At 28.5% G+C, this 17,564-nt stretch overlaps 8 protein-coding genes across 8 annotated transcripts; 4 read left to right on the top strand and 4 right to left on the bottom strand.

Annotated features, from left to right (window-relative positions):
- Positions 1 to 764: 764 nt before the first annotated feature.
- TDA3 (Tda3p) lies at positions 765 to 2,312 on the top strand (the record flags this gene model as incomplete). Its single annotated transcript, XM_011275849.1, has 1 exon — positions 765 to 2,312. The coding sequence occupies one exon, from the start codon at positions 765 to 767 to the stop codon at positions 2,310 to 2,312; it is 1,548 nt and encodes a 515-aa protein (XP_011274151.1).
- A 322-nt stretch (positions 2,313 to 2,634) lies between these two features.
- On the bottom strand, positions 2,635 to 5,454 carry PKH3 (protein kinase PKH3; the record flags this gene model as incomplete). The annotated part of the gene is made up of 1 exon (XM_011275850.1): positions 2,635 to 5,454. The coding sequence occupies one exon, from the start codon at positions 5,452 to 5,454 to the stop codon at positions 2,635 to 2,637; it is 2,820 nt and encodes a 939-aa protein (XP_011274152.1).
- A 1,265-nt stretch (positions 5,455 to 6,719) lies between these two features.
- On the top strand, positions 6,720 to 7,382 carry SOD2 (superoxide dismutase SOD2; the record flags this gene model as incomplete). The annotated part of the gene is made up of 1 exon (XM_011275851.1): positions 6,720 to 7,382. One exon carries the CDS (start codon positions 6,720 to 6,722, stop codon positions 7,380 to 7,382), a length of 663 nt encoding a protein of 220 aa, XP_011274153.1.
- A 543-nt stretch (positions 7,383 to 7,925) lies between these two features.
- RMT2 (protein-arginine N5-methyltransferase) lies at positions 7,926 to 9,236 on the top strand (the record flags this gene model as incomplete). The annotated part of the gene is made up of 1 exon (XM_011275852.1): positions 7,926 to 9,236. One exon carries the CDS (start codon positions 7,926 to 7,928, stop codon positions 9,234 to 9,236), a length of 1,311 nt encoding a protein of 436 aa, XP_011274154.1.
- BN7_3537a (uncharacterized protein) lies at positions 9,233 to 10,150 on the bottom strand (the record flags this gene model as incomplete). Its single annotated transcript, XM_011275853.1, has 1 exon — positions 9,233 to 10,150. One exon carries the CDS (start codon positions 10,148 to 10,150, stop codon positions 9,233 to 9,235), a length of 918 nt encoding a protein of 305 aa, XP_011274155.1.
- A 2,162-nt stretch (positions 10,151 to 12,312) lies between these two features.
- Positions 12,313 to 12,627, top strand: BN7_3537 (uncharacterized protein; the record flags this gene model as incomplete). Its single annotated transcript, XM_011275854.1, has 1 exon — positions 12,313 to 12,627. One exon carries the CDS (start codon positions 12,313 to 12,315, stop codon positions 12,625 to 12,627), a length of 315 nt encoding a protein of 104 aa, XP_011274156.1.
- Positions 12,628 to 13,914: 1,287 nt separating this feature from the next.
- BN7_3538 (Zinc finger protein) lies at positions 13,915 to 15,342 on the bottom strand (the record flags this gene model as incomplete). The annotated part of the gene is made up of 1 exon (XM_011275855.1): positions 13,915 to 15,342. One exon carries the CDS (start codon positions 15,340 to 15,342, stop codon positions 13,915 to 13,917), a length of 1,428 nt encoding a protein of 475 aa, XP_011274157.1.
- Positions 15,343 to 16,226: 884 nt separating this feature from the next.
- On the bottom strand, positions 16,227 to 17,531 carry YMD8 (Ymd8p; the record flags this gene model as incomplete). Its single annotated transcript, XM_011275856.1, has 1 exon — positions 16,227 to 17,531. One exon carries the CDS (start codon positions 17,529 to 17,531, stop codon positions 16,227 to 16,229), a length of 1,305 nt encoding a protein of 434 aa, XP_011274158.1.
- Positions 17,532 to 17,564: the final 33 nt, after the last annotated feature.

A 17,564-nucleotide genomic window follows, 5' to 3' on the forward strand; every position in this document is an offset into this window, starting at 1 on the left:
ACTTATGTAATGCAAACTGTCACGTGACTGTATTTGACTTCCGAGGGTTTTGTTGCTCCTGTTCCTTTTTGTTTCCATAACAACTAAGTATAATTTACCATAGTAACACATAGTTAAAAATCGAACCACTTTTTCAAACCTTTTATGCAACTATGCAACACAAAAAATTGAAACCGGAATTCATCTCCATCAGTTCATATTGAAACAAAGAATTTAAATGGTTATTAAAGGAAATCTTTTGTTTTAAACGAGTGATAACCGATAATTTTTAGTTTAATTTTAGTCTTACGATACTTTCTATTTATAAAAAGGGAAATATCTTTCAATTTGTTATTTATATATCAGGGATTTTTATCAATCGCCATTATCACTGGGAAACTTTTAGCTGGGAGATTGAGATATTGAGGAAAAAATTCTTCAAACAATATAATACACTGATTACAACATTTGTAATCTTGAAACTCAAACCAACAAAATAAATTAATCCAACTTGGTGATTAAAGAATCAATTATATTTAATATTTATATCATAGTCCATTCCTTTTATTATATTTGAAAAGACTTCTAAATACCCTTTTTGCTGGTTAAAATATACTGTGTTTCAAAATAATATCAAAAGGCATTGATTTACATTATATTAATTTATATCAACAATATTTATTCAATAACTAAAAGAGGCAATATAATCCCTTATAGTATCACTTAAATCACTTAACTATATCAAAAAACAATTCAATTTATATCATTTCTCTACATATACAAAAATGTCTGAATATTTAACATTTTCTTCAACGCCCTCCGGTAAAGCTGAAGGTAAAACTCATATAATAATAGTTGGTGCTGGTATCATTGGTGTATGTACCGCTTATTATCTTACAAGACATCCAGATTTCTCACCAGAAACTCATCATATAACAATAATTGAATCTAAGAGAGTTGCAGGTGGTGCTTCTGGTAAAGCTGGTGGTTTATTAGCACTTTGGGCATTCCCACAACAAATTGTTCCATTAAGTTTTAAATTACATGAAGAATTAGCTAAAGAATATAATGGTGAAGATGAATGGGGTTATAGAAGATTAACAACTGTTTCTTTAGAAGGTAATATTCAAAATTTATTAAATAATGAAGATGATTCAAGTTCGAGTTTGGAAGATCCGAAAAAGGAAACAATTCAACAAGTGGAGGATGATGATGAAAGTGAAGTAGAAGATGAGAATGATGAGAATGATGGAAATAATGATAATAATAATGATGATGATGATAAGGTACAGAATAATAGAAAGAAAAACAACAATGTTCTTGAATCCACCACAAAAGAACTTAAAACTTCATACCCTCCTCCAAAAACAGAATCATCATCTGAAGAAGATGTTTCAAAATCATCTGAATTGAAAAATCCTCCACCAAAGAAAAGAACTGTAACTAAAAATTCAATTAAAAATGAACATAATTTACCATCAAAAAATTATTTACCAAAAGATTTAAATTGGATTAAACAAGATGTTATTCAAGATTGGTCTGTTTTAGGAGGTCGAGATTCAACTGCTCAAGTACATCCATATAAATTTACAAATTATATCTTAAGAAAAGCAATGGAAACTGGTGCAGTAGAATTAATCTTGGGGAAAGTTGATGAAATTGAATTTAGTGAAGATACTGGTGAAGCAATTGGTATTTCATATATTCCAACAAAGACATTAGGAAAAGAAAATGAAGAACGTATTTCATTAAAAGGTGATCAAACTGTATTAACAGTGGGTCCTTGGACTTCAAAAATTTTACCAGATTGTCCAATTTCTGGATTAAGAGCTCATTCAATAACAATTGCACCACATAATGGTATGGTTTCTCCATATGCTATATTTACAGAGTTAAAAATTGCAAGAATGAAATATGTATCACCAGAGATGTATGCTCGTAAAGATGAAGTTTATGTATGTGGTGAAGGCGATACTTTAGTTGATGTTCCAGAAACAACAGATGATGTTGAAGTTATAAAAGAAAAATGTGATCAATTATTTCATTATGTTGGTAAATTAAGTCCAAATTTATCAAAAGGTCATATTTTAAAAAGACAAGCTTGTTATTTACCTGTATTGGATGTTCCTTCAAGTTCTGGTCCTTTAATTGGTGAAACTAATGTGGAAAATTTATATTTAGCTTCAGGTCATTCATGTTGGGGTATAAATAATGCTCCTGGTACTGGTAAAATTTTAGCTGAATTATTATTAGAAGGTGAAACTCATAGTGCTGATATAAGTGCTTTAGATCCAAGTTTATATTTTGATGCAAGTGTATTGGTTGGTGAGTAAAAAGAGAGAAAAACTAAGGGAAATAAATATATTTGATAAAATTTGCTTATTCATGATGATTCTTTACTGTATATACAGTTTATTAATAATATTTAGTACAAAGAAAAAACATTTAATACAAAATTTACGATAATGAAATAAAATCATTCCAGTAGTTATTTATAATGACGTATATGTTGATCATTGTTTATATATTGAATTGTTTATAATATCTAATAAGATATATGTACTTCTTTCATTTCATTATTGACAACATCTTTTCTTCTTCTTCTTCTTTATGTGAAAACAACATCTAATTTTTCTACTTTTTGATCTACTTTTTTTATCTACTTGCAGCATTAAAAGCTGCTGCTGCTGCACCACCTGCAAATTTCTTATTTTGTTGTTGAATTTTTTGTTGATTTGATTGTTGTGATGCTGTTGTAGGTGTTGATTGTGAACTTGGTCTTCTTGGTACTTTCACTTGTGGAGGTTTTGATGATGCTTTACTCATAGTTTTAGTTCCATTATTATTCCCATTAAGATTATGTCCATTCGATGATTTAATTGGTGGGGTTGTAGTAGAAGTTGGTGAATTCTTTTTAATTGGTTTTGGTTTAGATTGTGATGATGATGATGATATTGGAGTATTTGAATTTGAAATATTATTTATTGATGATGAATTAGTTAATGCAGGTGATGATGGTTTGGAATTGTTAGTTATAGCAGGTGATGATGGTTTTGATTTTAATAATTCTTTTGTTTTCAATAATGCTTCAATCCATGAAAATTCTAAACCAATTTGTATAGAACTAATATCTTGTAAATCTAATTTAACTTGATTTGATAAAGGTGATAAGAAAATCAATTTATCTAATTTTGTGATTTCCAATATTAAAAATCCAGATTGTTTAAATTCATTAAATTCATAATCATACATTGCAAAAAATTTATCAGTTAAATCAATTTTTAAATATTTTTGAATTTCAGTTATAGGATCATTTTTAAAAAGATATAAATTTCCATAATCTGTTATAACCATAACTATTCTTTTTGTATTTGAAATTAATTGTGATTCATTTCTTGTAATAATTTCATTAATTAAAACATCATCTAATCCAGAATTTTTATTTAATGCAGATAATGGATTAGTTGGATCCATTGTATATAATGAAGAGTAAATCAATTCAGATTCATTTATATAATCTAATTTAATAACAGTTTCATCCATTGCCAATTCATTAGAAATTACTAATGGTAATTTTAAAGTGGTCTTTTGACGTCTTTGTGGAGATTTTGGTGATGAAACAACACTTGAATTTGATTTCTGTAAATTGTTGCTAGATTTTGGACTATTTAAATTTGATCCATTTGGTGAATTTGGAATTGAATTTGATGAGTTTCCTAATGATCTTGGTGATTGAGTTAAGATTTTTGGAGGTGGTTGAGTACGATAATTTGAAGGAGGTATTATATGTTGAGGTTTAATTTGTGATGAAGTTGGAACTAATGGAGGTGCTAATTTTGGACTAGATGAAGCTGAAGAAGTAGTATTCCTTATTTGAGGTGGTGGTTGCTTTTGAATGTTTTGTATATATGATGGAACTTGTTGTGATTGTGCCTTTTGTTGTTGCTGTTGTGGAGGTGGTGGTGCATTAACAGATGGGGGTGGTGGTGGTACAGTTGATGATTGATATGATTGTTGAGGTCTAAAAGGTTGTGTAGTTAATGGTGGCTTTTGTGGAGATTGTTGATATTGTAATGTTGGATTAACATGAGGTGGTGGTTGTTGTTGACCTGATGGAATTTTAGAAATCACTGGTTGAGAAGTTTGTCTTGGTAATTGTGGATTAAATACTTTTGGTGATAAATGTTGTTGAGAAGTTGATCTTTGACCTATAAAACCTGGAGAATTTGGACTTCTTTTTTGAGGTGATGGTATAAATTGAGGTGGAACTTGAGGTTGTGAATAAATAGGTTTTTGTTGAGGTAATTGATTTGTTGATGGTTGGCCACCATTCCCATTATTTAAAGGAGAATAAATATAACTTCCATTTTCATTTTTAATTTGTTTTAAAGTATTATTTAATAATTTTTTTTTAGCAGTTGCAGTTGGAATTTTTTTTTGTATAATAATTTTTTTAAAATTTTGTGAATTTTCATTATGTTGTTGAATAATTGATTGATAAGGTTCTAATTTTGGTGGTTGAGTTAACCAAATTAAATTTTTATCATCCCAATTAAAATTTCCAAACCAATTATGAGATTCAACTTGTTTAATAGTTAATCTTTCCTTTGGTTCTAATTTTAATAAATTATCAACTAAATTTTTAACAGTTGATGGTATATAATAATTTGGCCATTGATATTGTAAATTAACAATTTTTTCAAAAGTTAAAAATTCAGTTTTACCTTTAAATGGAGGTAAACCAACGAAAAATTGATAAATTATACAACCAATTGCCCATAAATCACATTCAAATCCACATTTGTTAAATTTTAATAATTCAGGTGAAACATATTCAGCAGTACCAACAAATGAACCTTTATCCAAAGATTCATCATTTGTAGATGATTTATCAATTATATTTCCCTGAGGATCCAAGTCCAAAATTTTAGCAGCACCAAAATCAGTAATCATTATTTTCATATCAGTATTCACAAGGATATTTTCAGGTTTTAAATCACGATGAATTATACCTTTACTATGCATAAAATCCACAGCATCAATAATTTGTTTCATATAATATTTTGAACAATCTTCACTTAGTGAGCCTAATTTCCTTATAATTGTAAGTAATTCTCCATACTCAGCAATATCAATAACAAAATATAAAGAAGCATCATCTTGGAAAGTATAGTATAAAGTAACAATCCCTGGGTGACGACCTAATCTATTCAAAGTTGTTTTTTCAATGTTTACATATTTGATTTTTTTCTCTTTAACTATATGCTTTTTGGATAATACTTTTATAGCATATAATTTTTTATTTTGAATATCAGTTGCTTTGAAAACAGTTGAATATGAACCTTCACCAATTCTATTACCAAATTGGAAATCTTGAACACTTCTTTTTCTTGAAGCAGCTTGAACTTGTTGAGCTTGATGTTGTTGTGGAATATCAGGATTTGGCGCTATAGGTATCTGTGTAGGAGCTGACATTGTGATTGATCCTGTGTGTTTAATTTGTAGTTGAAATGTTGATGTACTGGTTTCAATACTATCTAGACATCAATAATCCTTGACTTTTAACAAAACAAGACTCTTGAAAGGCGGTAAAAAAGGTGGAAAACTTTGAACCAGGCGAATTTGATTGAATGCAAGTATTATAGCGAATGTATTATAATAGCCAGTATCTGATTTAGTCTTTGGTTGTACTTGTTGTTGGTTGTTGAAGTACTAATTTAGCGCTGATGATTTTAATTTGGATGTGTTGTTCTATTAAAAAAAATAACGTCAGTGCCCAAATGAGTAGAAAAGATGATTTGTGCAGGAAAACCAAAACAAAAAATGAATTTTGACGTTTTAGCACAGACTTTGACTGGTTGGGTAATAAGGGGAAAGGTATGTGTTGTTATGAGTTGTCTAGATGGATTCTTTGAGTTCTAAATAGTATTCCTCTGTTTTTTCTGGTGTTTATTTCATTTGTTTTGATGATCTTGATTATCATTTGAATTGAAATGTTTATTACTATACGCTTGACTGCCCGATTCGGTAACTACAAGACTACAAGTCATTCTATCAAAGTAATTCATAAACGTTCATTAAAATGTCATTAAGAGAATATAAAATAAATATAAGCATTTCTTTCAATTTATAGTATTTGATTTCTTTCTTCGTCTTGTTCTTGTTCTGGTCCTGTTTAATATACTTTGATCTTGTCTTATGAATAATAGTCCAATATAAGTTCCAATAGTGACAAATCCTACCAACAACAACACCAAGGGTAATTTAATAGCATATTCAATGGGAGGATATATCCATTGCGATATTGAATCATCTAGAAATGGCTGGATTGGATGGTTAGTTCATTCTATATTTATATGGTATTTCTTCTTACTCACTGTTAAGTATAACCACGAAAGGTAGTAGCCAAACAATAATGTGAACCAAACAAGCATTGAACTCGGGGAAAAAGGGAGATGGTAGTATAAGATGAGACTAATATGATGGAATACCTTACTCCATTAATATCCCTTTCAATTGATTAGTAAAATACTTGTTAAATCTTTCAATTACACAGTTTCTTTATAAAGTTCTGGTTTTCCAATTTCGAACGCTCGGTTTTAATTTATTACAAATAATTGCAATTGCTTCCAATTATAAAAAGTATAAAAGAGCGGTCAATTTCACGAAAAATATAAGAAGTATCCACAATTTTATAATTTATCAATTATCAATTACAATTGAATTGAACAAACCACACAATGTCATTCTTATCAACAACTACTCGTGCTTTACGTACCCAAGTTTCTAAAACTCCTTTATTATACAGAACTAAAGCTACTTTACCAGATTTAGATTATGATTATGGTGCTTTAGAACCTCATATTTCAGGTCAAATTAATGAATTACATCATAAAAAACATCATCAAACTTATGTTAATGGTTATAACACTGCTATTGAACAAGCTGCTGAAGCTGCTGCTAAAGATGATATCTTAAAATCAATTGAATTAACTCAACATATTAAATTCCATGGTGGTGGTATTAGAAATCATAATTTATTTTGGAAAAATTTAGCTCCAACTTCTCAAGGTGGTGGTGAATTACCAACTGGTGCTTTAGCATCAAAAATTAATGATCAATATGGTTCAATTGATAAATTAATTGGTTTAACTAATACTAAATTAGCTGGTGTTCAAGGTTCAGGTTGGGCTTTTATTGCTAAAAATAATGAAAATGGTGCTATTGAAGTTGTTCAAACTTATAACCAAGATACTTTAACTTCTAAATATACTCCATTGATTGCCATTGATGCTTGGGAACATGCTTATTACTTGGAATATCAAAATGTTAAAGCTGATTATTTCAAAGCTATTTGGAATGTTATTAATTGGAAAGAAGCTGAAAGAAGATTTGCTGCTTAGATAGTTTGAGGTCTTCAATTAACTTTTCAATTTTATCTCTATGACTATATAATTATATCAAATATATTCAAATTAATCACATTTATTAGATATGTAGATGGTTGGACATATATCATATATCCCTTTATATCACTTCGGCCGAAAGTTGAAAGTTTACAACCTCTTAACATTACAACAAACAGTCTTCAATTTCAATGAAGCAAGTATGTCTACATTATCATATCACTAGATGTCAATTGAATCCATTGACCATTGACCATTGACCATGTGTATTCAATTGATTCTGATCAAATCTTAGCAATTAATTACTTCTCTACCAATGAAATTTCCCATGACTAAAACGGAACTAAAATCCCGGAATCGAAAAACTTAAAAAAAAAAAAAAAATTAAATCTCAGTGTCTGGATTTACACTGAGTCATGGGATCAGCGTGTAAACTTCAGAACCAAATAAATTTTAATTTGGCATATAATCTCAGTGATGACTTTGATGGGACATAAATATTAGATCAAGATTATAGAATACCTTCAATCATTGTTCAAAATGTCTGAACTACATGAATTATGTCGTCTTCAACAAAGACCAATTGATCAACATTACATTAAATCTTTACAATATTTCCTTAAAGAAGGTATTCCATCAACTTATACATTAGAAGAAGCTGAAAATTTTGAAAATGGTAAAGATGAAGAATTAAAATCTACTACAACTCCATTACATATCATATGCTCTAATTTACCAAATGATTTAAACAAAGATGAAGAAACTGTGGTTTCTGAAATGATTGATGAATTGTTTAGTTATGGTGCTGGTTGGAATTTAATTGATTCAAATGGTGATACTCCAGGTGATATATTATTTAAACAAAATAAACAAAATTCAATTTTTTATGAAAAATTCGTTGATGCTGGTGTTAGAGCTGAAATTTTATTAAGAAAAATTAATGATGATATTGAATTTATAAGTGATGAAGAATTTGAAGTTCCTGAAGCGGTTGAAGAAGAACAACAACCAGAAGAAGAACAAGAACAACAACAGGAACAAAAAGAACAAATAAATCATGCACCTGAAGTTCAACAACAAGAAATTTCCCAAGAAGAATTCAATCGTATTAAAAATGAATTAGAATCAGATCCTGCAAATACTCAAAAAACTTATCTTGAAACAAAATTAGAATATAAAAATGGTGCATTAATAACAAAAGATAATTTAGATGGTGTTATGATGGATTGGGAATATGAATTAATGAAAGCAGGTTGTGAAACAATTTTCAAATCAACTATACCAAATGATGATAATAAAGAAGATATAAATGAAATTAATATTTTGAATATAGGTTTTGGTATGGGTATAATAGATACAATGATTCAAGAAAAAAACCCAACTCATCATTATATATCAGAAGCTCATCCTGATGTTTTAGATAAATTGAAAAAAGATGGTTGGTATGAAAAATCTAATGTTACTGTATTGGAAGGTAGATGGCAAGAAACTTTACCAAATTTATTAAATGAAGGTGTTTTCTTTAATGGGATTTATTATGATACTTATAGTGAACATTATGAAGATATGTTAGAATTATATGATATTATAGTTGGTTTATTAAAACCAACAGGTATTTTTTCATTTTTCAATGGACTTGGTGCTGATAGACAAATTATTTATGATGTTTATAAAAAAATTGTGGAATTAGATTTAAATAATTATGGTATGGATGTTAAATATACTGAATTGAAAACTCCAAATACTACAGCTGAAGATATGGATAATACTGATGAAAGTGAATGGATTGGTATTAAAAGAGCTTATTGGAGATGTAAAACTTATTATCATCCAGAAATCAAATTTATTTAAAAATGATATCTATGTGTATTATTAATATAAAGTTTTTGCATTGTACCATAACTTGTATTATTCCCATTTAATGATTTAATAAATAAATCACCTGCAAAATAAATTCTAAAATCTAATAAATTTAAATTATTTTGGTGTTTAATTGTTTTATCAAATAATTCTAAAATGTTTAAATAGATTATTTTATAACTTAAAGCTGCTTTATAATCTTTAAATTCATTAATTGGTAAACAAAAAAAATTATTTGATAAAGTAGCTGCTTCTTCAAGATATTCATTTATATTGGAAAATTCTTGTCCCATTAAATCAAGATTTTTCAATCTTTTCGAAATATAAACCAGATGAATAAATCTTCTTGAACTAAATAAATTATGAAAAGGGAATGAATCACTTGAAGGTATATCAATCTTTTTATGATTCCAACCATATTTTTCTAATTCAACATCTCCTGTAATTGAATATCCATAATCATTAATTCTAAAATGATCAAGTATAAAAGGATCTAATATTTTTTCAAAACAAACCCAATCAAGATAAATTTTCTTAATGTAATTACCTTCAATTAATGTATCTAAAGTTAATGCTAAAAATTTATTAAATTTTAATAATCCACTTATAACTGTTATACCTTTATTATAAGATTGATTTGTAAGTTCTGATTCTGGATCTGACTTCTTTGATCTTAATGAAGAATCAAATTTTAATTTATATCCAGATGCATAATGACCCAGTAATTCCACAATTTCTCTTTGTCTATCATGAATACTTATAATGAAATAAATTTTTGAATATAAAGTTTCATAACATGAATCTTTTAAAGCATGACAAGTTTGAGCTAAGGATATGATTGATTTTTGGTTTAAAAAAAATTGAATTGTTTGTAATATATCTATTGGTAAATCTTCAAATAACATTTTGAAAGTTAAAATTTCAATGCGAAATGTGTAAAGAGCTTAATATGTTTGAATTAAATTTGCAGCTATATTTAACCAGCCAATAAAATGATGAAAAAACAAGTTGATATAAAAAAACAGCTCTCTATAATATTCTATTGGTTATAATTATGCTTTATATGAAGAATTGATCCAAATATATTGGTTTGAAAATTTTGAAAATTTTGGATTTTGAAGATTATGGACCTAATAAATTTTAATTGTACTTTAAAATTGAAAATCTTGAAAAAACTCAATTTTTTTTCCTTCAAATTTCACAAATACAATGTCACCATGGTAATAGTTAAGTAATTCTACAAATAATAAGCTATTTTTCAATATATGTTTATTATTTTGGTTTTGTGTAATTTGAATCTGTAAATTTTGTACTCTGGAAAATTTCCAATCTTTGTGTCAACTTCATCTCCTCGGGGTTTAAAATCTTAAAATCCCGGGGCAAGTGACACTTATGTAATCTAAACGCCTGGGATGACTAATCATAATAGGGTATACCCTTAATTAAAAAAGTTTTTAACGTGTACAAGTAAAACTTTATTTAAAGATGATCATGAGATGTTTTAGATAGAATCAAAATAAGATTTAAAGAAGAAGTGTGTATTTACAAGAGTTAAGAATATCTAAGTCATAATCGATGACTATACTGACTTGTATATGGTTTAAGCTTTAAAGTATTTACTTTTATGGCACTGAGTTAATGATCATGGTATATGACCTAGCTCTTTGCTGATAAGAATTATTGATAAGTACCCAAGTAACCAAATCATTGCACCGAAAGAGAAAATTAATTTCCCCAAAGTTGTACAACATATTCAAAGTACTTCACGTACTTAATTAACTCAACAAAAAAAATTTCGTGATTTTTATCGGGTCATGCAAACCAACTTAATTAAACGCTGACGAGTATAATTTTAAAAGTTCTTTTGAAAGGCACTGTCTGGGCTAAGTAAGTTGATAAGTGTCAGAGCTCAGAGGTATACAATTTGAAAAATTATCGTGTTTTTAAGTGGTTATACTGATCAGTTTTAAGGACCCCTGTTGATCGTGATAATACTTCTCAGATGTTTTCTTTGTTATCATTTTCTATAACAGGTACGATACCAGTATTATGTAAATCTCTATAAATATTCACACTAGTGTCAATCAATTTCACTAATGTTTAAAACCAGTACAACAGCACAACAGCTAGTTATATAACAGCTGGTTTATGTGTCTTTCTTGATGAGTGATTAACGTAAAATTTCCAGTTTTCAAGGTCCCAATTTATTGATGAACGCGATAGCCCAGTGCCCACAATAATTTAAAGCACAAGAACTTAAATAATAAATATACACGGGAAAGATACCTATTTATTGAAAGAAAATTAATAAAAGATACGCGTTTAATCTAAATTATCACTCCTTAAATCTCCCTTTTCTCATTATTTTTGACTCGTTAGGCAGGATTCTCTGCCTAATTCGAAAAACCGAACCCAGAGTTTTTGCCCACCCGGTAAATGCACTCTGTGGGGGCTGCGTTAGAAGTGACTCAAACAAAGAAACAAGAAGAACTCGTTGAGACTTGAGACATATTAATTTGAATAGTTGAATACTATTTAAACTAATTTTTGATGGATCTCTGTTATCCATAAACTAATAGTATCCTTTATCTTTTGGTAATAATCTAATGTTCTTGTATGCTTGATTACTTAGTTGTACTTTATGATATCAGTTTATTTGCACCTTTGAACCTTGAAAGTGTCAAAAAAATCGCGTAAATTAGTATTATTCTAGACTTTTTTTTGCGCTTTCGTTCAAATACCAATTTCAAATAATAAATTGGTTTGCTAAAAGGAATTAAAAGTACTGGATTTTTGGTGACTTTCATTGATTTACTAGACAATTCTTTTTGCCAAACTATATGGGCCTTCATTATTGCTTTTTACAATTAAAGTTTACAGAGGCTATAGGCTAGGCTTTTCTTTTGTGCTAATTTTGGAATATTCATCTTCCTTAATTGGAAGTACCATATCCAGGTTTTAACTCTTCAAGTTTTTCTATATAAGTGATGATATTCCTTTAAACTTTTTGTTTTCTTAAAATATTTCTTTCTGAACCATCTACTATTAGACTATAAAATTATACACAATGAAATCATTCACTTTAATCTCATCATTGGCCTTACTTTCGCTTGCTAACGCTCAAGTTTCAAACTCTACTGGTGGTGGTGCCGTCGGTGGCTCAAACTCTACCACTGGTGGAGGTGCTGGTTCTTCAAACGGTACTGGTGGTGCCGGTGGTGTTGGTGGTTCTAATGGTACTGGTGGTGCTGGTGGTTCAAACGGTTCCGGTGGTGCTGGAGGTGACTCTTCATCAGTCTCAACTGCAGGTGCTAACCAATTTGGTGCTTCAAGTGTCGCTTTTGCTGGTGTTGTTGGTGCTGCTGCCGCTTTATTGTTGTAAGCTCTGGATTAGCCAATGTGACAATTCAAATCAAATTGAAACCAAAATTTTTTATCAAGATGTACTAATATTTTAAACGTCATGGATATACTATTTTAATTATTTTATTCTTAATACTTAATTCTCTATAAGGAACTTTGTTTTTATATAATTTAGAGATATTTTAATTTAATTTTTTATACTAATGGACAATATTAATGTAGCGCTTATTGTACTAGATGGTGACAGGTGTGATGGACAATCTAACTACTAACTAAACTAGTTGATACCTTCTTGACTTCTATATCTATATCTCATGTTGATCAAAAAGTAGAACTGATTTAGGTACTTTAGTGTATGCATACATTACTTCTTCGTTTATCTCATGAAATTATAACATTGCTATTGCTTGAACAATAATATAAGCAAGACGTGTAATTTTATTCAGAAATTAAATCTATAAACTGACCTGAAATGGTTAAAGTAGACTAATAGAAACTACATAGTCTATTGACCATACATACAAATATCCAATACAATGTCTTTGAGTTGATGTTATTTGGAGAGTGTTGATGTGTTGATGTTTGCTAAGATAACGGGTAATGGAGTCATGATAATATTAATATTAAAAATTCGTGAATGTCTAATATGGTGAAAATTTCTTACACGTTATCAATCTTGACAAACTACAATCACATTAAATCTGAATTAAAATTGGCAATAACACGAGCACTTGGATTGAAAAGATCTTTGTTTTAAAGCGAAGGTTGGTTTGATCTTCGAGTAAAGATAGGTCGGGTCATCCATGCATTTTTGTTAGCGTGGTATTCTAATCCCTGGTGAGTGAATTCAATACTTGAATATCATATATGTAATTTGATTTGAATCAAGTGATTGAATAAGTAAGTTATTGTTTTAATAGTTCAAATGTGTTCATATTATACTTCAATGTATTGATATATGACCATTTTACTCCAAAATAAACAATCATCATTTTCCTATAATATTGTAGACAAAACCTATATAATCATTCTGCTACAGAGTTCTTGTTTATAAAATCATTAAAAACTATTCATTAATTAAAAACACTATATTTAAACAATATAATTAAACTTTTTTTTCTCATTTCCATAATTGATTGAATCAAGTTCCTCCCCATATAAAATTCAAATAAAACAATAATAAAAACCACACAACATATACATAAAATTCATTAAATCAAAAGAAAAAAAATACTAATCATTAAAACCAAGCAATAAAACAAAAAAAAAACAATACAAATTCATTAATTGATGTGATTAAAGTTAATCACCAACGATAGAAGACTTGTTCAGTATCTAAACTAAATTCATCGTTATTGTCATATTCATTAACCCATACAGGATGTTGATAATTTGCCTTACCAAAACCTAAATCTAATGCAGTTGGTTGAGTTAATGGATTAGTATTATTTGTATTAGTATTTGTTGTTGTAGTATTGCTTAAAATTGGTGAAGTATTTGTTGTACTTATTGGAGGAATTGAATTTGAATTTGATAAATTTCTTGATCTTGGTGATTCATCTTCATTAAAATCCTCAACACTACTTGAATCTTTATGTTGTTGTTGTTCTTTTATTGAACCTTGTTGAGATTCATTAACATTTGGAAATTCATAATTACGTCTTCTTGAATTTTTAACACGACCTTCATAACCTTTTGGTAATGATTCGCATTCACCATTTTCAATATGATTTTCAACCCAATCTTCATTACTTTTATAAGGTTTAAAACACATTCCACATTTTCCTGGTGTATTTGAACGATCCTGAGATCTTGTACCTTGAGGATATTTGAAATGTCTAGCTTTTAAATGAGTTTTATAAGTATCACGACGTGAAAATCCACCATTTGGATGACATTTATTTTCAGATTTTGGATTGAAAAAAGGACATTCATAAGCTTTATTTATTGCATGTTTTTTAATATGACGTGTTAAATAACCTTTAATTCTAAATTCTGAATTACAATATTCACAAACATAAACTTTCTTACCATTATTATTGGTTGTTGATGATGTTGTAGTTGTTGATTGTGGTGATGTTGTAGTTGATTGTGGTGTATCAATTTCTTGTGAAGAATTTGATTTTATATCGAAAAAATCAGGATGTGGTAAATCTGGAATTAAATCTAATGAATGATTAGAATTTGAATCATTATCTTCTTCATGATCATGGTCATGGTCATGTTCTTGTTCAATATTTGAATTTGATCTTGAATCTATTTCATTATGCTTATGTTGATTATTAATATTAAAAGGGGATGGTGTATTTGTTTGACCCAAGAATTTTGGTGATAATTCATCATGTGAACTTATAGTAGAACCAGTAGAAGTTAAAAATGGTGAAGTTAAGTTATGATCATTATTATTATTGGCATCATGATTGATTTCCCAAGATATTGAACCATCAGAATTTATAATTTTATTCAATTTATTAACTTCCATTGAACATGGTTTAATTTGAGTGGAATTTAATTCATTATATTGTAAAGACTTTGGGAATAAATCAATTGTATCATCATTTTTTGATTCTTTATTTGATTTTAAAGATTTATTACTTTGTTTTGTTGAATCTTGTTTACGGGTGATGTTTTTAGATGGCAACACCCCATTAAGAATCTTTAAATTGCACACGTAATGGTATAAGCTATTAATATAGCCAAAAAGAGAGATATGGCTCTCTGTAGTAGCACTCATCTTGCCTGACTGTTGAACCCTAGCAAAATCAGAGAATGTTTGAACGTTTGTTATGGTATTTGTTGATTACTTTTCAGTAAAACCCTTTCAAATTCAACCTGAAGTTTTGAGTATTTTAAATTTAATTGTATTTTCACCAAAAGATTTTCGTTTGTTTTTTTCGAATTTCAACGACTTTTTTCGTAATTTTTTAAAAATGCGAGAATTGCGCAAATATTTTACAAAGAGTCTAAGACAATTTCCTAAAATAGACTTCTTTGCGCAAAAAAATTTGAATAATTTGAAAAAAATTTAAAAAAATCATACGGCAATTTTACAAATTTGTGAAAACCGATACAAATGTTACAAAATAATACATAGAAAACATGGGGAAGTAACGGAGTACACAGGTAGTTTAAGTTATATAGCATTCTACCATAGAGGCTTTGAATTAGTGATTTAATTGTTTGATCTGAAGTTTATGGTGTACCAGACTTCTCTCATTAGTAGTCATTACTTATTGTCGTAATTTGTTTCAAATTCCAAGCCTTAACATGATAAAGTCAGAATAGTCCTTGGAATTATTTACAGGCTTATTTAGAAGCTTTCAGGCTTACAAGTTACAAGTTACAAGTTACAAGTTACAAGCTTACAACTAGTTACAAGTTACAACTTTGAAGTTTGAACTCTTTTTTGCTGGCGCGCAATTATAAAGCTATTTTTGGTAAAAATATGGCATACTTTTTTCTAATGCGGAGCTGGTTGGGGGACTCGCGGGCCCGGATTACTGCATTGGGTAATTGCTATTGTACAAAAATGCGCAAATTCATCATGATTACGTAAAGCTCATGTGACGCATCACGTGAATATGTATTTATATATATAAATCAAGTTTTTAAATAAAATCAAACATTCTCCAATTCAATTCTATTTCTTTCTCTTGTTTCTTCTTCTTCTTTCCTTATTCTTTCTAAATATCTATAATAATTATACCAGAAAATATCAAATAATGTTATAAGTAAACCAATAAAATTTATAAATGTTAAACGATCTTTAAAAATTATTGAACTAACCAGAATTGTTAATAATTCTTTCAGAATACCTGCAATACTTAATGTAATAACTTGAGCTCTTTGTAATATAGCAAATTCAAAAATTGTCATGAAAAATACTAAAAAACCTGGGAATAATAATAAGATTAAAGTTTTCAAAATACCTCTTTCTGACCAAATTGATGCATTAATGAAATTTGACATCCCTTCGATACCTAATCCAATCAAAAATAAAACTAAAAACATTGAAGGAGATAATTGATATATAGTAACAATTGGATTTTTTTTACCCTTTTGTTGTTGATTTTTATGTAATAATAATTGAGTGAAAACCCATCTAAGACCACTCATACAACTACTCATTAATACTAAACCAAATCCTAAATAAAAATGATTTGATCCAGAATCTGAATCTGATGTTTGCCCTTTATCATTATCAACCATTAACATAACACCAAATGACATAAGTAACACTATACCTAATAAATTTAAACTAAATTTTTCTAATTTAAATAAAACTCCAAATAATAAAACAAATGCTATACTTGATGATTTAACCATTGTATATGTGGTTAATGAAATGAATCTGAAACTCATATTACCTGATCCGATATCACCAGAACTTGCCATTGCACAAGGTAATATATGGACCAGGTAAAATTTCCAATCAAATTTTTGATTTTCATTTTGATTTTGTTGTTGATTTTCTTCAATTTCTTCATATGTAGATGATGATGGAATTGGTTGGTTTGGCCTTATTGAAGGTTTCAATTTGATTGTTATGAATGATAATATAGATAACAGCAATTGATGAAATGAAGTTATTAATATTGGGAATGGTAAATTTAATTTTGATTTATCAAACATCCATTTATTATATAATGAAATTGTTAATGAAAAGACATACCAACCTAAAATACAAAAAATCAATTGAATTATAGTTGGTGTGATGAATTTCTTTGTGGTAGAATGAATTGATTTCTTTAAATCATCATCATCATTCTCATTATTATTTGATATTAATGGTGCTTCAGAACTTTCAGCTTGGTTATTTTCATCAATATTAAGGTCTGGTTTTGGAGTATTTGAAGAGATGATGGAAGGTCTCCTATGGATTTCTGTCTGCGACGAATTGATCGCGCGCCCTGATTCAGCCATTCTATGTGTTAAAAGTGAATGATAGTTCTGTAT

The sequence above is a fragment of the Wickerhamomyces ciferrii genome, contig 00098 (assembly GCF_000313485.1).
Source record: "Wickerhamomyces ciferrii WGS project CAIF00000000 data, strain NRRL Y-1031 F-60-10, contig 00098, whole genome shotgun sequence".
Taxonomy (NCBI): domain Eukaryota; kingdom Fungi; phylum Ascomycota; class Saccharomycetes; order Phaffomycetales; family Wickerhamomycetaceae; genus Hansenula; species Hansenula ciferrii.